This window comes from Pimephales promelas, chromosome 11 (genome assembly GCF_988280905.1).
Source record: "Pimephales promelas chromosome 11, fPimPro1.hap1.1, whole genome shotgun sequence".
Taxonomy (NCBI): domain Eukaryota; kingdom Metazoa; phylum Chordata; class Actinopteri; order Cypriniformes; family Leuciscidae; genus Pimephales; species Pimephales promelas.
The window spans coordinates 22,150,528-22,171,200 of NC_142779.1; the positions used below are offsets into that span (position 1 = coordinate 22,150,528).

The 20,673-nt window shown below is 38.5% G+C and overlaps 2 protein-coding genes across 3 annotated transcripts; one reads left to right on the forward strand and one right to left on the reverse strand.

Moving 5' to 3' along the window:
• Positions 1–1,148, reverse strand: LOC120463056 (interferon alpha-inducible protein 27-like protein 1). Its single transcript, XM_039651846.2, has 4 exons — positions 989–1,148; positions 872–904; positions 571–732; positions 1–279 (listed from the first exon to the last, which is right to left on the reverse strand). Exons 1-4 carry the CDS (start codon positions 1,002–1,004, stop codon positions 170–172), a joined length of 321 nt encoding a protein of 106 aa, XP_039507780.1. The 5' UTR covers positions 1,005–1,148; the 3' UTR covers positions 1–169.
• Positions 1,149–3,292: 2,144 nt separating this feature from the next.
• Positions 3,293–20,093, forward strand: phf3 (PHD finger protein 3). Of its 2 annotated transcripts, none has more exons than XM_039651801.2 (16): positions 3,293–3,443; positions 7,603–7,868; positions 7,947–8,060; positions 8,940–10,197; positions 13,441–13,684; positions 14,785–14,824; positions 14,930–15,050; positions 15,188–15,344; positions 15,457–15,573; positions 15,786–15,914; positions 16,001–16,139; positions 17,045–17,234; positions 17,334–17,481; positions 17,565–17,654; positions 17,744–17,939; positions 18,030–20,093. In XM_039651801.2, exons 2-16 carry the CDS (start codon positions 7,628–7,630, stop codon positions 19,640–19,642), a joined length of 4,797 nt encoding a protein of 1,598 aa, XP_039507735.2. In that variant the 5' UTR covers positions 3,293–3,443; positions 7,603–7,627; the 3' UTR covers positions 19,643–20,093. The 2 variants fall into 2 exon arrangements, with proteins under 2 accessions (XP_039507735.2, XP_039507727.2); XM_039651793.2 differs by having other exon boundaries at positions 3,331–3,507.
• Positions 20,094–20,673: the final 580 nt, after the last annotated feature.

The window sequence follows — 20,673 nt, forward strand, 5'->3', positions numbered from 1 at the left end:
TTTAATGTTTGCTATATCAGAATTTATTAGTATTAAAAATATTACTTATTACAAGAGGAGTCCTCCATAGACCACCCCATTGAACGATGCCTTCTCAGACCTTCAAAGGATGCAGCCTTTAAAATGGGAGGCAGCTTTTGTTTGTGATCAGAAGCTCGATGGACATTTCTTATTTCCTCATCCTTTTCAGCAAACCAACAGCTCCTCCAAACAGACCCCCCACAGCACCACCGACAGACGCCACACCAGCTGTTCCAGCTGCAGACAGTCCCGCAGCACCTGAGAGAGAGAGAACAAAGCACCTAATGACATCAATAACCAAAAGTCTTGCAGCAGAATGACACAAAACAGGGGTAGTACCTTCCAATCTTGTAATTACAATACAAAACATTCCATGTATATTAACCAGGTACTATTATTTCATACAAATTTAGTTTAGCTAATCATTTTCAATAGGCTACAGCTTTGTTAATTTTTTTCTTCCTTTCTTATCAAGGCATTTAAAATCTTAAATAAGGTTTAGTAAACACTAGAAAACAACTCCCTTTGAACTTTTAATAAAAAAAAGACCTGCAGACTGGAGTACTGCGACCAAACTCCCCGCAGCCACTCCTCCCCCGCTGGCGACGGCAGCTGATGACATCAGGCCAGCTCCCACCGAACCGGCTGCGATCCCGGCAGCGGTGAACCCAGCCATGTAGAGCGCAAACGGGGTCAAAGCAATGGCACCAACTAACCAACGTGAAAATAAATTGAGAAAAAAGGAGTTTATCATTTAAATTATGGTTCTAACAAGCAATTTCTATGAATCCTGCGGATTTTGTTTTTAAACCGGTCTAGAATACTACTTTTTTTTAGAAGAAGTACTTACCAGCCCCAGCTGTAACCCCAATGATGGTGTCAGCTAAAAATATAAAATATAAAGGATTTAAAAACAAACGACGGGAAACAGAGGAACATTGTGTCGTTTACTCACAAATTTACTCACCTTTCGGAAACCGCATCCTTTCGAAAAGTTTACTTTAAACTCCCGTGACAATGATTACACAGACAGTTTGAAGACCAACCGCGAATGGTATTGGTTCGGCATCCAAAAAGTTGCATTACTGCTGTCGTGTACTTCTTCTTGGTGTTAGCAGTTAGCATCCAATTAGTTTCTTTACTGCAACCTGCTGTCTATCAGCGTGTACTTCTTCTACTCTTTGTAAATTATGGTGGTTTTGAGCATAGACTGTATAAGAAGGTTTTGAGCTTTTGTATCCCCCCCCCCCCATTTAAATTACACATTTAAAGTAAAATGGCTCATGATTTTTTTTTTTAACTTAAATCGGACTCAATATATTGTTATTTCTTTATCATACAATATTTTTAAAAAGGTTTTTATTTTTGTTATAACTGCCCGTGGCATTATCCAACTTCTATCAACAAGCTTTTAAGGCCTGGAAGTTATGTTGTGTAAATAAAAATTATCCCCACATAAAGCAATCTTGTGGAATTGTGCTATTATTACTGTTACAATAACATTAAAATACTACAATAACCAGAAATCTCTTACAGAGTTGGATGGATAAATTAATGAATACTTTCTACCTTTCAGATCAGTAGCTCAGTTTCATTATGTAAATGTTATATGAATAAATTGTAATTTCCTATTAAATAACCTATAGAATAGTATTCTGTGATAAAAGCCATTCCCACAGGTCTATTGGTGTTAATGAAAAGCCTTTTCTGGTTATAATTGTGAAATAACATCCAAAGATGTTGATACATATTTTGAATCAAAATATACTTCTGATGAACCTTATGATCTTATTTGGTAAATTTTATGTTCACAAAATGAAAATAAATAATTTTAAACCTTGTCTGAAGGTTTTTATGGCTGACTTTCATTTCAATCCAATGTATTGATGACAAATTTTTTTTAGAGATGTCACAGTGTCTGGTTTGTCATGTGCTTGTGTTAGTTCTGTTTATTGTGAGCACATGGCTTGTCATGCATTTCCTTTGTGCCATGTGCTCTTCTGTAACATTTCTTTTATTGTGTATATTGTAATGGGACATTTGATTGTAATCTCAGTCTTTGTTTGTTAATCTCTCAGTTATGACTGCCTTTCTGTTATTGTTCAACAAGTAGGCTACATGAATTATTTCAATCAATTTAATTTTATTTACATCAATATTCTTGTATATTTGCCTAATGTTTTCTTCTTTCTTTTCTTTTTCTTTATGTATTGTAAACACTGTCTTTTTAGTTACCATGTTTTTGGGATGTCATGTTATAGTAGGATTCCGGCAGTGTAGGCGCTGCTAAGCAATTACTGCCCTCCACAGGTCAACGTTTGTATGCATGCATGAATATCTTTGATGAATATATATATTATAATTTTTTATTGATTTTAAAGAATTAGCCTACAACAAGGCAACAGTCAAGGGGGCAAAAAAAAAAATACAAATATATAAAGAAACAGTGACAAACTTAAAATTGAAACAAAAATGTGAAGTTGCTTAGATTGAAACACATTTTGCAGCTTTCTTATTTTTCAAACCCGACATTGTGTTTAGGTATTGTTGAATTTCTGATCTTAAAATTAAAAACAAAGGTGTATTTCCTCCAAATTTGCATTTATTACTACATTTAACCAAAAGAAGCAGCAGGTTATCTAATGATAAGATTTGTCATAATAGACAAATAACACATTTTTAAAGCACAGTTGAAAGCTGGGCATGATATGAGCCTTAATAAAAGGCACAGAGATCTGACCATAACTGAATGAGGACAGCTCCAAAATGAATTATATAATTATTCATAATGTAACCACAAAATGCATCAATGTCACAATTAAATATGTTCACAAGATAATAATTACATGGGTAGTATTTTTAAATGAGTTTAAGTGAATTCTTTTTATTTGGTTTGTGATTAATTATCTAATGAGTAATCTACCTACGTATACATATCTATATAATTTTTTTTTTTTAAACCCATCTGAATGGGTCTGACTAGAGATACAGCAGAAACTTAGAGCAAATGTAATACATTGTACTGCTTATGAAAATAATAAGCTATTTCTTTTGGAAAAAAAATAGAGAAATGGGTATAGGAAAACACTGCTGAACAATGGCTTGAATCATCATAACACGTATCATGCAATTAATGAGTTACTTACTTAAGAAATGTACGTTTCCATCAATGGTCCATCTTCCAGCCCAGTAGGTGGCGGAAATGCACTTATCGTTTGTTTGCCAACCGCCATTAAACGCCAAAAGAAGAAGAAAGCCCGTGGATCACACTGCCCCCTGCCGACAGATCCAGCACACCACGACGAGTTGTGTTTGCTGGCTCAGAGGGTCAACAGGAAGTACTACTTGTGTCCACCGCAGTTCTCAAGCGGAAAAGGTTGTGGCATTAACGACAACAGCAACCCATATGGCGTCCCAACACCGTAAGCGATAATACTATTCCTTCTCCAATTATGCGCGGGCTCTTCGATCACAGTGACAAACGCGGTGAGTGTTTTATCTTGCATCTCGCGCGGAGTGGGCGTGCACGCTCCTCGTCTAAGCGCGAGGCCTTCGTGCACGCGACGCAACTCCAGACTCGAGGCTAGTTTGTGCAAAACCCGCGTCGATTGTGGCTGTTAACGTTACTTTATATGCACTCTTATGGCGTTTTGTCGAACTCATGCTGTTGATTAAAGTGGGTTCATTTCTGAACAGTGAGCGCGGGAGAGGCTGGTTGCTAAAGGCCCCCTGGTGCTCGCGGAAGCGGTGGTGTGTTTGTTTTGTGAGGTTTTTGAAGCCACGCGTTGCCTAAACGACGAAAGCATCTTTTGCACAAGCTGACGCGGCTTCTAAAAGCTGTCTTCTCTGTGCATAGAGGGTCAAACAATGTGCGAGCTGTTCAAGGCCGCATGCGCAGCTAGTGTGTGCACGTGAGCCGACCTTTAGCCAAAATATAAACACCAGTGGCCCTTACCAGTCTGCCCGTGAATACGATTTTGAAAGATTTATTTGGCTTTATGCACTGCTGCACTACTTCCTGAACTTAAGCCAGCTCCTTGTTTCCTGTCTGCTATTATTGGCCAAACTTGATTAATTCAGGTGTGCCTGATTATTGTTGCCGTGACTACTGAGGTCAGACACACCTGAATTAATCAAGCTTGGCCAATAATGACAGACAGGAAAAAAGGAGCTGGCTTAAGTTAAGGAAGTAACATAAAGCACATGAAATGCAACAATCGGCAGTTTCTGCATAAAGTGTTTGTATTATATACTTTAACAGTTTGAGACCTGATGCCATTATCTGTTTGCTTGGTCTTCTTATTTATTGACAAGCAGTTATGTTGTTGTTGTTACAAGTAGGGGAGAGTGGGGCTAGTTATCACTTTTTACTCCAGTGAACATTTCTGTAAAACGTTAAAGTTTGTATATAAGCACATACTTTGTTTACTTATTGTTTTTTAAAAGATGCTTCAAGTTTTGTGGCATTTGAAATGACTTTTTAAAAGCAGCCGAAGTAAGGGAAATATATATAGCCTATATACTAGGGCTGGGTATTCAGACAAATTTCACAATTCGATTCGATTTCGATTTACAAGCTTGCAATTCGATTCGATTTCGATTACGATTCGTTTCAATATCGATTATTTTGGATATCAGTTACAATAAATGGCCATTTTTCTCAAGGTAATCAAATCTCTTAAATGCTGTAAACTATGGGAGTCTAGTTGTAGCCAATAGGCTTCATTAACCTAATATGACGGTATTAATGAACTGTTTTGTAGCTATACAAACAGTTAAATTACACTTTTATTTATTTTTATAATAAGAAGATTATATGAAATATAAACATTTAAATGGTGGCTGTCATAAAAAGTTGTCAGATTTATTCAAATATGCATTAAATATTGAAGATTATAATGCATATGTAATATGGTGTATATATTTAGCAAAATGCTCCTCTGGAGTTTTTTTTTCTAGCTCACTAACGAGTTTATGTGGGTTTTCTGAGGTAAATATGACAATGACATTGATTACAAGCTGTTTAACTGACGTCTTTCCACGGTTGAAACGCTGATTGAGCGAATCAATGTGACATGATACGGATTTCAATAAGTTGTACTCTATCTTTTAACACACTTTCAGATGCTCATTCATGTTTTATTTCGCGCTGTGACTGGTATTATTAAGCCGGAAGAGAGATCAGCGCTGCTGCTTCTCTAGAGCTGAGCCAGAGCGATCTCACGCCACAGCGCCAAAACCTTATTTATGTTTTTGAATTTCTAAAGAAAATGGACGTAATTTGAAAATTGAGACTTTGTTTCATATCAATAGTAACAAAGGACAAAGATTAATGCGATTTTTTGGATGCGCGCAGCCGTGATACAATGTCCCATTCATTCAAATGAAACAGGATGACTAATCGATTCTTGAGATTTAAGAATCGATATCGGTTCGTAAAAATGAGAATCGATTAATATCGAGAAATCGATATTTATTATCCAGCCCTAATATATACACAGTACTGTGCAAAGTCATAGCATTTTCTCACAAAAAAAGATGCTTCAAGTTTTGTGGTATTTAAAATGACTTTTTAAAAGCAGCTGAAGTAAGGGAAATTATACACACACACACACAGTACTGTGCAAAGTCATAGTATTTTCTCACAAAAAAAGTCAGTTATTTATATCTTTTTCCTGCAGTGTGTCAGTAGAAAATATCAGTTTACTTTTCTAAACTTTCCATTTGCCATTAATTTTTGTAATCCAGCGAGACTTTTGTATGCACAAGGAGTCTGACAACAGCCGGAGCTCCACACAGAAATCTGATCTCAACATCAATTATCTGTGATTGCTTAAAGATGAAAAAAAAAAAACAGGGACAGATTAAATCCAGAAGAGCTGTCTGTGGCTGTGTCTCAAATACCCCTTTTCCACCAAAAAAGAACCGGTTCGGAACTGGTGCTGGTTCAAAGTTGGTTCGGAGTTGGTTCAACTTGCGAACCTTTTCAGAACCTGTTTGTTTTTCCACTGACTAGAGCGCCCAGGGAATGACGTCATTGTGTCAGTATGTACGTCGCCATGAGTCTTAGCTAGAAACGCTTGCAAGTACAATATTACTTTGGAATTATCTCTAACTCGTGTACCAAAGAAGGGTTTAAAAACAATTGAAATATGCAAGTCTTTTAATCTTTTCTTTGATTAGTTATATACCCCTGCCTTGTGTCTTTTTTTCTTTCCATTAATTTGTTCTATATTGGGACTGTCGCTTATAATGTTTTCAAAAAAAAAAAAAAAATAGAAACGCTTGCGCCGACTTCAAGCATAACAATTACAAAGGCGGACTCCATCGTGTTTCTGCAAATGTTTCTCCTGGCTTTGCGATCCTATATTATGGTCAGAAAAGATGTTTAGAACACATCTAAACCCGCCCCCAGCCCCCGACATAAGCATGACGTGGTAAAAGAACGGTTCTAGTCCAGCAAAGAGTTGGTGCCGCTTTGGAACCAGTTCTCCTGGCCGAGATCCGGTTCTTTGGCTGTTGAAACACAAAGAACTGGTTCGCGCGCAGGCACTGGCTCTGAACCGGCTCTCAAAATGCTTTGGTGGAAAAGGGGCTAAAGACACTTGAAGAAACTTACCTGCAAAAGTCTGTAAAACTATGTGCATGTGTACCGGACAAAAGCTGTTAAAAGCAGTGGGTGGTCACATCAAATATATTGATTTGATGTAGTTAGCATAAGTTAATTGATAAATAAAATCTATTTATGAAAGCATTCTCAATTTTTTCACAGCTCTTCTAAGTGCCTAAAACCTTTCATAGTTCTGTAGTTTTGGATGTAGTCTTTTTCTTCATGTAATCTCAGATGGACTCTGATGGTGAGATCAGATCTCTGTGTGGAGCAAACTGTCTGACTCCTTGATCTCACTGGATTATTACAATTGATGACACAAGGAATGTTTAGAAATGTAAACTGATTTTTTTTTTTCTACTGACACATTACAGCAAAATATATAAATTGCTGGCTTAATTTTTTTTGTTTTTTTTAAACTTTTACATAGTAGTACTGTATATATATATATATATATATATATATATATATATATATATATATATATGTTATTTAAAGTGGTTTAATAAAGGAAAAAATAAAGCTTTCTTAGATGCTTCCAAAGCTATTGAACATTATTACTGTCTAGGAAAACAAAATACAGTTCACTAAAACCCCACATGCATTTTTTTGTATATATATATAATATAATATTGAATTTTAATGTAGGAAACCAGGTTTAAATCAACATAAAACCTTTGCTAGAGTAAACAAACATTTGTGCAATTGGACTTTGGACTTGTATTTACTGAGATACAGCCTCTGTGACAACTAGCCCCGACCTCCCCTATAGGCCTATTTCTGTTGGTTTGCAATACATTTGTGTTAAGATTTTACTTGAAGGCCAATCAAACTGTGGGATTGTGCTTTTTTTGTCAGAAGTAGTTAGAGAACTATATGGAGCATGTTATTAATCCTACTTATTTGTCAAAATAGTACATCTTGGAAGTTTATGCAGTGATAAAAATACATTTATAATTCTTCTCTTCCAGAGCAAACCGTACAGTGCAGGCATTCATGGATATAGTTGGTGGTTCATTCAATCATCTGGTTCCCAGTGACCAATTGGATGATTCCTTGCTGCTCGGGCAGAACCTGGAATGTGAAGCAAGTGATGAGTTTGAAACAGGTCACGGTCACCCCGAAGATTCACTGAAGAACATGCTCAGTGACAAAGATCCAATGTTTGGGTCTGCTAGTGCCCAATTTCATCTTCTAGAAAACGAAGATGTCAATTTTAAGCTTGGAAGCTCTGCAGGTACAGTAATTGCTTTTGAAGTCTGTAGTATAAAAAAAAAAAAGATTTTGCAATTAACTTCGACCGTGCGTTTTGCAGATCATGACATGACAACAGCAGGTGTTAGTCAGAGTCCATCTGATGGAGAACACAGTCAGTCCAGCTTCTCACTGGGCGGGAGACATGCAAGTCATCTACCGAGACGACAAACAGGTGCACACAACATAAGGGGAAAACAGGGACACAACTGGGTGAATTTATTTGGATTGTTTTGAATCAGCTGAATCAGCTTGCAAACATATGCAATTATCCATAAATTTTTTTACTCTATTAGTAAAAGTAATTAGCAAAAGCTTTTTTAAAAGTTGCATTCAAAATTATTTAGCGATTTATTATGTCATTCTAACAATAAAATAAACATTAAAATGTCAACTAATGATTTTTATTTATATATTATTTTTATGTACTTTTTAAAATGAAAACTGTTTTAAATAGTACTTACACGTCCAGTTTCACAGACAAGGTTTAAGCCTAATCCCATATTAAAATGCATGTTTGAGCTGTTTTAACTGAAAGCAACTTTCACTGACATTTCTTAAAATATGTCAGTGCCATTGTTTTGTCTCAGGATGCACACACATTTTTTTTTTCTACTATGACATGGTTATAAAAGATAGATACTTAAATGTCTTAACTGAATTTGGAGCTAATCCTTAAAATGTCTGTTGAAACCAGCCTATAGTCTTCTATAAGGGACTCTTGTAAAGTCTTTTAGCAACTTTTTCTTATGTGGATAACCGGTAGAAGACCTCTATGTGGCGATACATTTTTCTGACAGGTGGCATTTTACTGTATATAATGCTGCAAGTGACTGCACGTATTTAAAAATATTTATAACTTTAAATTTTGGCACTCTCCTTTTGGCATCTTTTGATATGGTTCAAATTTCTGCTGCATTGGGATATTAGTTATGCCTGAGAATTTATTGGGTTTTCCTGGAACCAATATTTTTTGCTTATTTGCCGTCTTTTTGACAGCTCATCTGTTCTGTTTTGCCGCTACGAGTGTATTGAAACCATTTTTCTCTTTCAGCAAGCCGTGGTCGAGTCAGAGGCAGGCGCCCAGGTCCTGCACCAAAAGCAGCCGAGAGTAACGAACAGGAGTCAACATGCAGTGGAAACTCAGATGGAGATAAAAGCCTTGCTGCAAAAAGGGACGCTCTGCTCAGCCGTCGTTTTGGAATCAATGAGGTTGATTCCTCGATGAATCCAGTTGTTGTGTTACGGCGATTAACTGTTACTGTAGGGGGCTATAAAATTGAACTGCTTCCTGGACCGTCGCATGCGTTTGGATCGTTTAGCACGAGCGACCTTCAGTCTTTGGGCTTCCAAGATGACACCATCACTGCTGATGGCCTCACATTGGATTTGGGACAAAATCAAGATGAAGTTGCACAAGAACTTGATAATTCCACACAAGAGGTTGTTGGGGAAGTGAGCGTTGGTCAGCCCACTGGCGATGACATGCCTATGGATTTTGGGCCGTATGTGAACCCTAATGAAGTACAAGACACTAATAGCACCTTGTCGCTGAAGCCCAATATGAACAATGCCACTCCAAGAGATGACAAAATCAATGACCAAATCAAGACCCAAAAGCCAAGCGAGAACAAAAAGGGGAACAAGAACGGCACAGCGGCACCTGCAGTCAAAAAGCTTCTGAAACCCAAACAGGCTCTGTCTGCTACCAAAAACAAGTCGCCTCATCTCACCAGGCCAGGGCTCTTACAGAAAGTGTCCAAGCATCCCAGAGACAAAAACAAACATACAAGCCGACCAGAAAATCACAAGGGGAAGCCTGGTATGGTGGGCTTGAAACGCCCAGGGGGGCCACTTGCTCCTAAATCGCCCTCAAAAATACAAAAGGTTCAGGATGGACATCCTGTGCATCCAACCACAAGCCCGTCTGTCCCGGTGTCCCCGACCATCAGTCGTAAACCATCGTCTGTTTCTGGCCCTGGTGTCAAGTCAGTGCAATCTCCTCAATCTCATCACCCGTTGAAAAAGCCACAAAATACTCCCACTCCGGTAAACATAACAAACCCGCCTGTTACTAACAGCCAAGGGGATGAGGAGCAGGAGAAGGTCAAGATCAAGAAGGCGGAGAAGATCCAGCATAGACACAAGAGCAGAAACTCTAGGAGTATCTCGATAGAGGAGCCGCAGCTGTTTATCCCCGATAATGCCCCAGTGGTGAAGAAGGAAGCCGAGGGGGAACCTCCTCCTGAAAGCGAGACTGTGTGGGACCCCAGCAAACACTGTGGATTATGTAAGAAACCTCACAACAACAGGTATGTTGACTTTTATTTCTAAATCCATTCTCATGGTCCTAATACATTTTTTTTGTTTGTTGTTTTATTGATATTCAATTCTGTTTGGTCAGTTTTACTATTTTTGCATTTAGATCACCTTTGCAATCATTTAAAACTCATTTAAAGTTCATTTTTAAAAATCCTTTTAAATGAATATCCCTGTTAAAGGCACACCGTGTAACTTTTGGCCGAAAGATTTGACGCGCATTAGTTATTTTTAGAGACGTTCCGAAGCCCTTTTCCCTTCCCGATACGATTCCGATAGCTGGACTCAGGGAATCAGCCGATACTGAGTACTGATCCGATGCCTGGGTGTGTACTGTATCTACAGCTGCAATTCATACTAGCACTGTATGAATTGATAGAATTATTTTTATGGTATGCTTTAGACTTATCCCATAATTAAACATGAACGAATACATACAGTGAACTAGAGTATTTTTATTATCTGACATACTTTTCACTGTAATATATTTCAGTGAGTGAAAAGTGAAAAGAACTTAAAATGCAGCCACACATCTAATACTGTAAACTGAAACAGGTATTTTAAATTTATAATATTTATAATATGAAGAAGATGGAGCGTCTTTGGCCAGGTCATGTGACCTGGAGAACGAAACCCTTTACGACCGTCACGTGACCGCAGGCTCGGAAGATTCGAGTAAAAGAAACTGACCGCCTGAGAAAACCGGACAAGAGTCTCGCTCGGTCAGGCTTTCACTTGAAATAGGATAAGGATCAGCAACAGAATTAACCCGGCGCACATCGCTCTTAAAGGGGCCACACCTTGTATCCACTCGTTATTTACGACAGTACTCTAGGGGTTGCTGTTTGACAAAAACGGATTTCCTACATAGTGTACCTTAAATTTCAAAATGAATTTATCATACTGTACACCATATTGTTGTGGTGCCTAAACTCAGTTTCAGCATTTAAAGTGCCCCATTATGCTATTTTAATGGTTTATAATTTTGTTTGGAAGTCTCCTACAATAGGTTTACAGGTGTCCAAGGTTAAAAACTCTTTAATTTGATCAATATACATTGGCACATAACCTTATTTTTTCAGAGTCTGAAAACGGTTTGTTCAGAAGATTCTGTCTCTCTAAACCCCTCCTTTCCGAGAGCTGTTGTGACAATGAGTGTTGGTTATGAAAAGGCCATTACCATACCTGAATTTCAGCTCCAGAAACTTTCCTCATCACTTGATTCAAACAGCAACGATGGAATCGGGTTTTCCTTATCAATTCCAGCACAAGTCCACATCCTTTGGAAGTGCATGCAGAGTGGATTCGCAGCGCTGAAAACAGCATTTTCTTGCCCATCGAAAACCTACAAAGGTTACCGACAACTCATTTCAGGCAATTCAGAATAAGTTCTTTCTTATAGCAGACAATAACTATTTGTTGTGTACTTTGTAGAACTTTTACATTCCCAAACAGATATATTACACAATGCATGAAAGGTAATATTCAAAAAAGCATAATATGGGGAACTTTAAAACTATTGATTTTAGTGTGGCATATATTTAGACACCCTGGAGCCAGGCCGAGGGTTGGGGCTCTCATACCCTTTCCAGGGTGCTGGAGGGTTCAAGGCTGCTTGCCCAAACAATCACATGTGCTTTTTGGATTTCAAGAATGTTCCAAATCTAAAAACTGTCAACTGTTCCTCACGGCGTCCTGTGGAAGATGCTCTTGGAGTATGGGATCCAGGGCCCTCTTATAAGTGCTGTCTGGTCCCTGTATGACCGTAGCAGGAGCTGGGCTTGCATTGCCAGCAGTAAGTCAGACTTGTTACCGGTGCATGTTAGACTCTGGCAGGGCTGCCCTTTCTCACCGGGGACAATTCTCACAACACAATTTTGTCTCTGTTTTTTGCGGATGATTTTGTCATGTTGGCCTCATCAGACCAGAACCTTCAGCGTGCACTGGGACTGTTTGCAGCCGAGTGTGAATGCGGCTGGGATGAGAATTAGCACCTCTAAGTCCCAGGCCATGGTTCTCAGTCGGAAAAGGGTCAATCTACGTTCCTACTCTCACCTATGGTCATGAGCTTTGGGTCATGACCGAAAGGACGAGATCCCGGATACAGGCGGCCGAAATGAGCTTTCTCTGCAGGGTGGCTGGGCGCTCCCTTAGAGATAGGGTGAGGAGCTCAGTCACTGGCAAGGAACTCAGAGTAGAGCTGCTGCTCCTTCACACTAAGAGGAGCCAGCTGAGGTGGCTCTAGCATCTGTTCCGGATGCCTTCCCGGGGAGGAGTTCCTGGTGCGTCCCCTGCTGGAGGGATTCTGTCTTCTGGCTGGCCTGGGACCGCCTCTGTATTCCACTGGAAGTACTGGAAGAAATGTCTAGGGAGAGGGATGTCTGGCGTCTCTGCTTACTGCTGCCCCCTGTTACTCGTTCCAGGATAAGTGGAAGAAGATGGATGGATATATTTAAACAATTATAGAGTATTAATATTAGAAAATAAAAAGTATCTAAGAATATCAATGCATGCCTTTGAAATTTAAATGATAAATTGGTAATAAGGAAAAAGCCTCACTTAAAAGATTAGTTCACTTTCAAAAAAAAAAACAAAAAAACTTGATCATTAACTCACCCCCATGTCATCCAAGATGTCCATGTCTTTCTTTCTTCAGTCAAAAAGAAATTAAGGTTTTTTAGGAAAACATTCCAGGATTTTTCTCCATATAATGGACTTGTAATATATAAACGATATATAAACGTTTTGAAGGTCCAAATGTCAGTCTCAGTGCAGCTTCAAAGGCTTGACATGATCACAGTTGAGAAATACAGGTCTTATCTAGCGAAAATATCGACCATTTTCTAAAAAATAAATAAAATAATATATTTTTCAACCACGAATGCCCGTTTTGTACCATGCGCCACGCATTACGTCATCACGTTGGTAAGGTCATGCGTGACGAGATCGTTAAACATTCAGGATATGCACACGTAAGGACCATTTTAAACAATAAACGGACATAAATACATATAAATGTGTCATTCAAAATACAATAACTTTGAATTATTCTCCTACTCCAAACTTCAAGTCATCCTGTACCATTTGTCATCAAAAATCAAAGAGTTGAAGGGAAGTAGTTATGAAGTACTTCCGACTACGTCATGCGTGATCTGTATGTATTTGCTCGAATTGATGAGCTGCAGACAGACTTGTGAGATTCATAAATATTGCTGTCCGTCTGTTTGTTTGAATAGGTTCATGGTGGGTTGCGGCCGCTGTGATGACTGGTTTCACGGGGATTGTGTGGGTTTGGATCTGGCTAAAGTTCAGCAGATGGAAAAGGATGACCAGGAGTATGTGTGCTTGAAGTGCTGTGCTGAAGAGGATGGGAAAACCGGTGCCCAAGCCACGGAGCAGACAGATGAGAAGTTATCTGCCAAACAAAAACAAAGACCTCAGCAGTCGGTCACCGCAGGTGGAATACGACCCTTCCGAAAAGTAAGCAAACAAGTCATCCTGTACCATTTGTCATCATAAAAATCAGAGTTGTAGGAAGTAGTTAAGAAGTAAGTAGCTTTAGTTATCTTTTATTTTTTACTTCTAGAGCCTTGTGTAACAAACATGCATGAAAGTATAGACATTAATGGATAATTACTCTTCCTTTTAATCAGGAAATATATTAATTAGGATGTTTTCACATATAGTTTGTTTTAAAAGAACCAAACACTGTTTACTTACTCTACCACTGAGTTATTGTGAAGTGAATGTATTATTTAATGCTGAACAGTATGTTGGGACAGAGGTGCAAGAACTGCATAGAATACACTGTAGCAGATAGTACGATATTTCTAAAAGCAGTACACCTGTTGAAACGAAATGCAAAGTGGACCGGGACCTAATCACTTTCACGTATCACAAAGAAATCAAACCACAAACGGACTCACAAATGAACTGAGGTGGTCGGAGTACGGTTTGGTTTTTGGTCCCTTTAGGTCTGAGATCTCTTGATTTGTTCACATATACACGCTGAAGCGCTCCGAGAGCGTTTGAAGGGTTTTAAACAAACTAGATGTGAAAACGAAGTGAGTTTGTGCTTGAAATTGTTTTGAAATTAGACTTAGCGAGTCATGCCTCAAATGAGGAATTTGAAAGGAATTGAGTTTGTTCTAATGGAAACTCTGGCACAAAAACTTCAAAAATGTATGACGTGCCCCATTTAATTGGAATAAACATAGAATCTGATATGTTCTATATCAATCTAGTGGGGAAAAATACCTGATCATTCAATTATTTGATGGTTGCTTTTGGCAAATTTACAAAGTCATATTTTGTTCTTGCCTTTCTGATTTAGTTTTTGATTTGTGTGGTATCCACCAGCTTTCTTTAAAAGGGTTTGTATATATTTGACTCTCTCAATTTATTGACACATGGGTGTAAAGGGGCTAGGTAGCTTTCACTCATTGTAGGTGAACAGTGTGTTACACTCACATACAAATTTGCAACATGTGCTGATATGGCCACTTGAGTTTGTCTTGCTTAAATGTCATTGTACTATTTTGCAGTATTTAAAAAAACAACCTTTTTGTTTTATGTTGGAGGTTGGAGAAAGGCGAAACTCAGAAGATTCCACACCAAAGGGTATGGATATTTCCATCAGTTATTTTATAGATTATATTTTTTTTTTCTAAAACAATTTAATTGTAAATTATTATTACTTATAATTTTGAGTTACATTTTTTGCAGGACCAAATGTGAAGCATGAGTCAAAGAAAGTTAAAATATCCCATGTTAGCTCAAAGAAACCGTCCACTGGACATATCAGACGAAGCGTTCGAGACTCTCTGGAGGAGATTCTCTTGAAACGGTATGTGAATGTAATTTTTGCTAGATTGCCAATAAAGCCAGTCAATAGCTTTTCCTTAGAACTGTCTACCTCTTGTTTATATTACGTGTGTAATATTAAGTTGTTCAGCATTTATCCTCTCATCTCTCGTCTAATAGACTGAAGGAGTCTGATTTGAAGGTTTCATCGGACAAGCCTGCCGAGTTGGCCCGAAGGACAGAAAAGGAGCTTTTTGCTCTCTTTCAGGGTGTTGACAGCAAATACAAAAACAAATACAGAAGTCTGACTTTCAACCTGAAAGATGCAAAAAATAATGTAAGAAATTTCTGTGCAAGCTTTTTTCAATTAAAGTATATATAGGGAAAGCAGGCATTTTTAGCCCAATCTAATGCTGTGTTAAAGAAAACGTTTTTTTTTTCTTTTGCAGGTGTTATTCAAGCGAGTACTCAAGGGGGAGGTTTCCCCTGCTGATTTGGTGCGTATGACTGCAGAAGAGCTGGCCTCTAAGGAACTGGCTGCTTGGAGACAAAGAGAGAATCGACATGTTAGTAAAACATTTATAGCTCTGTTGCATTTCCAAAATATCACTGCTTATTTTTTGGTTGGCAACGTAAAATGATATTTGTAAAGTGTTTAACCTACTGAGTGAAGTGAATTTTCAGCAAGACATATTTGTTCATCAGAAAAGTAATTTAATAGTCAGATTTTTATGTTGATTTATATTGATGGTTAAACTTTTGGTCTTTCTGTTGGCAGACAATTGAAATGATTGAGAAAGAACAGAGAGAAGTAGAGAGACGTCCCATTACTAAAATCACCCACAAAGGGGAAATTGAAATTGAGAATCAGGAGCCTGCCAAAGCACCAGAGGCCATAGAGGCACAGGTGAGATTTATTCTCCATTCTTAGCAGCTTTTCCAACCAGGAAAAAGAAAATTGTTTTAATTTTTTTCCCCCTACTGCATCTTCAGCCGGAGCCTGTGCCGAAAACTGCGGAAGTGCCTGAAGAAAAACCCCCTGAGACTAAAGCTGACAGTCCCAAGAAACCTATAGATACCACCAACTTGCACAAGTCTCATCTATTTGACCTCAACTGCAAAATCTGCACAGGTAAAACCGTTAAAATAAAGTTCAGCTTCTGAAAAGTTTTTCTTATGGATAGTTAAATGGGCTACATACTAATAAAAAAATATCCCCTAAGGATTTTTTTTGTGCAAAAAAACAACAAAAGTGTACTTTCTAACAAAAGTACACCTAATTAAAGTCTGATAAATTAAAGGCCCTAATGTACTTCAAGTAAAATCGAAGAATGAACTGATGTAGTTGGGAGTGGGAATAAACTTCATTTTGGGAGTACGAAATAGCTTGCCAAAGTAAACTTTCTGGAAAAGTTAAGTGATATTAAGTAATAGGTTGGTGTGCACTGAGGCTCCCCCTACTTTTATGTGGAATTTTTTTCAAAAAATTAAGTTGTAATTCTGATGAAATGAGACACTGATGATGTTTTTCATGTTTAATACAGTAAAGCTGTTGATTTTAAGCTAAAAGTGCTAAATAAATAAACGTGACGTTACTTTACAAGAGTGCCGTATTGCAGAGCTCTTGCAAACATATCTACGTTACTATGATCAGATGCTTTTATTAAAAAATGACAGCCATTTTCTCAAATTTGTTGTGGGTTTATTTTGTTATTGAGGAAAGCGCGCAGCACATTTACATTTTCATCTAACCTTCGCTTTCAACAATGTGGGCGGTGTCAGATGTTCGTTAACAGTATATCGCTGCTTGTGTATTTCGAACGCCGTTTTACCCCAAAGCTGTGAGTATATCAAGGCCTTAAGTTGTAAAACGAACAAGCGTTTGTGTCTACAGGCAGAGTCTTAATCGTTAAAGTAGTTAAACATTGTTAAAAATAAACTTCTTACCTCAAAGCTGCAAAGAACGAGCAGTTTTAGTATTTTTAAGTTGTAGAATGTTTTAATGGTACAATGAACTGTTACTGTGTTTCTGTGAAGGTCGCATGGCTCCACCTACAGAGGAAGCCGCTACTAAGGTGGTAAAAGTGGCTACAACAGTTGTGAGGAGGCAGTCTAGTGCGACAGATGAATCTCAGCACTCCACAACTACACCTACATCAGCACTAATGGACGATCTGTCTTTAAGAGCCATGGAGGAAGGTCTCCTCAATTTTTTGCCTGAATCCAGGTGAGATTTCTGATTAAGCAGGTGACTTAAGCAAACCCAAAACAAGACTTCAAATGATATTTATGAAATTGTTTCTTTTTGATTCATTTACTTTAATAGGTCAGATGGTCTGAGTAGCAAAGAAGATACAGCTACTTTCCTCAGCACCTTGGAGAGACTGTGGGGGGGCTTTATTGATATGCCAGCTGTGGCGAGGTTTCTAACAAAAGTTTATCCTGTCTCTGGAATACTGGACCCCCTAACACAGGTAAGTGACGTTTGAAATGTATCCTATATGTCAGTCGCACATTTGAAGTGTTGTGTTAATTGCATATTGAATTGTGTCTGCAGGATTTGCCGGACAACATCCAAGTAGGTGGACGTATTTCCCCTCAAATAGTCTGGGATTATGTTGAGAAAATCCGTGCTTCTGGGACAAAGGTGGGAATGATTTATCCTTCGATTTGTCATAATCTGTTATTTGACCATTTGAACAAGCTTTTTGTGACTTGTAAATGTTTATTCCCCAGGAAATTTGTGTTATTCGTTTCACCCCCGACACAGAAGAAGATGAGATCTCGTACACTTTATTGTACGCCTATTTTAGCAGCCGTAGAAGATATGGCGTTGTTGCCAACAACCGCAAACAAGTTAAAGACATGTATCTTATTCCTCTCGGCTCCACAGAAAAAATTCCCCACCAGATTGTTCCGTTTGATGGTCCAGGTAAGACTTTATTTGCAGGTTCAATTGTAGGATTGGTATGAATTTTTTCAGCAAAATAATAAAATTTAATTGTGATGCTCCGCATTGTAGGACTGGAGGCTAATCGTCCGAATCTTCTTCTTGGATTGGTCATCCGCCAGAGATTGAAAAGGGACTTCGGGGTAATCCTGTCAAATGATGCCAGTGAGGCTCCAAGTTTCTTGGTAGAAAGCAAATCTAAGGTCGACTACCCACAGAAAGCTTCTGTGGTTCAAGATGTGGAGCAAAGTTTTAACAGTGGTCCTGGGAGCACACAGAAAAAAGACACTGCAGACTTGATTAAGTCAGTCGACGAAGAGCCGATATTGGACATGGAGACAGAAGAGAATGTTTCTTTGCGCTTCCTTCCCGGTGTGCTAAAGTTGCCTGGAAACACGGCATCAGCATCAAGCGACAAATCAAAGAGCGAGTCTACAACACCAGTATCCAAGACTTCAACAGTCGGCAATGAAAATCATGCTGAAACCCATCCTAAACCTATAGCCAGTGCTTCTCGACTTGACCGCTTCGTTATCAAGAAAAAAGACCCCAAAGCTGTTAAAACTGAACAGGTGCCACCCAGCTCGAGTCTGGAGTCGAGCTCAGAAAAGAAAGAGAGTAAAGTCGTACTTTCTCTGAGTGACAAACCTGCAGATGTTTCAACAGAGAGTTTCCTTTCCTCTCTCGCACCTGCTAAACCCAAAGAGGAAACCGAGTCTAGCAGCACAGCTGCACCAGCTACTCAAGAATCTAGCGAAACCACTTCATCAGATGTATCGAAAGACTCTGTTACAGATGGCTCTTGCTCCGTTCCCAAAAACGAAGTTGTATCAAGTCCCACCAAGACTTTGAAGACATCTCCTTCTGGTATTTTAAAGAGAGAGTCTTCATCAGCTGAACTCACTGAGTTAAAACCGCAACAATCGGAAAGCAATTCAGAAAAGTTTCAGGAGAAAGTTACTCAGCAACCATCTGCGCAACCCTCTGAAGAGTGCAAAGCCATAGAGGACATCCAAGCCATCACCACAATCTCATCCATTGGGAAGAACGAAGGTCTCAAGCAGTCTAGGACCCCTTCTTTTAACCCTAAAATTTACAGTCCACCCATTTTTCATTCGTACCACGCCGGTCCACCTGATCCCCAATATTACCCTCCTCCAGCCAATGCTGCACCTTACTTACCCCTTCAATCACAGGGTCCTCCACCTTTCCCTTTTCCTCCTGGTCCGCCGCCTCCCCAAATGTTCCCTCAAAGCGATCCTCGCATACTGACTCCACCGTGGTCTCAAACAGTCCCTCCCCAAACTATCCCTGCACCTTCTTTGACATATGAGTCCAGCTTGCCGACCTCTTCGCCCCTCAGCAAAGACGAGAAGGGTTCGGAGAAGTCTTACAGCGACCTGGGCGACAAGCCGTCCAGACGCTCCGAAGAGACCAACAGGAAGGACAATAAAGATAGAGACCATTATGACAAACACCATCACAAAAGCAAGCACCACGACAGGGATCGGGAAAAACACAGGGACAGAAGTCACAGTCATAAAGAGCGCCACTCAAAAGAGGACAGGTACGAGAGGCCGAGAGAACGCCACCACAGCAGCAGCCATTACCGGGACAGAGACAAACACAGGCGGGACTCTGATTACGAGAAACACAAGAGGGACTCGAGAGACAGGCGTTCGTGATCTTGGCATCAAACTGCTCCACCTTCCTTAAATCTGTAACACCGTAGAAGAAAACTATTTATAAATTTGCAAGATGATTTTTGTATGAAAAGCATCTAGCAGCATTTCTTTTTGAAATCTTAAAGATACTTGTTTTTAATTGTACATTATCCCTACCTGGCTTTTCAAGTATCCACTAACATTATCTTCACAAGCAGCTGGTTGTCTAGGAAATGAAAATACTGTTGCCATGAGACATGGCATCCCATGTTTGTTGAGAACAGCTTCTTTTGCTTCACTTTTTATTTTTCAATTTTAATTTTTCTAAATTTGGCTTCTTAAGTATTTTCTATGTTTCAGGTGACAAATATTTCTTTGTACATTTTGGCTTGTCACACAACAGAAATGTGCATATTCAGCACATGTTTTATGTACAGTTCATAATAAAATGTTTTTATTGTTAGTAAAACGACTGAAATAGAAGTCTTTGTTTTTTAAAGAGGCTCATTTTTTATCGTCATGCACTGTACGATCACAGAAAAAAGGTACTTTATTCATAAAAGACTACTTTTGGGGTAAAGTACAGGATGAACCTGAAACTAAACGAGGTCCCATTAAATATATAAATTATATTAATATATAAGTTAATTTATTTATAATTCCAATGAATTAATGCTGATTAAAAGTTTAAATACTGACCCTGAACAGTACTGTGTTTGTGTATATATATATATATATATATATATATATATATATATACACAAAAAATATATATAACACAAAAACAAAAAACAAATGCATATTGAGGTTTTACTGAACTGAATTCAGACATACTAAAAATGGCAAACCCAATATTTCAGAACTGAAATATTATTGGCTGAAAGAAAATGACATTTTGAAGCCCTATTTTGTGGCATAAACAACAAAGCTAATCACATAACTTAAATATACCAGCTTGACCTTCAATAAGAGGCACAAATATGCAACAGTCATGTTATCATGTCTTCATCTCTTAATTTTGTTCCTTCAAACATCAAATACATGGTGATTTT

Bases quoted from the DNA above. Each gene is read 5' to 3' on its own strand.
- LOC120463056 (XM_039651846.2), bottom strand. The intron at 733-871 runs GTAAGTACTTCT...CACGTTGGTTAG, and splicing joins TGGGGTTACAGCTGGGGCTG to TTGGTGCCATTGCTTTGACC. The intron at 280-570 runs GTCTTTTTTTTA...TCTCTCTCTCAG, and splicing joins CGCAGTACTCCAGTCTGCAG to GTGCTGCGGGACTGTCTGCA.
- phf3 (XM_039651801.2), top strand. From the start codon at position 7,628: ATGGATATAGTTGGTGGTTCATTCAATCATCTGGTTCCCAGTGACCAA. The intron at 17,482-17,564 runs GTAAGTGACGTT...TTGTGTCTGCAG, and splicing joins TACTGGACCCCCTAACACAG to GATTTGCCGGACAACATCCA. The intron at 17,655-17,743 runs GTGGGAATGATT...TTTATTCCCCAG, and splicing joins TCCGTGCTTCTGGGACAAAG to GAAATTTGTGTTATTCGTTT.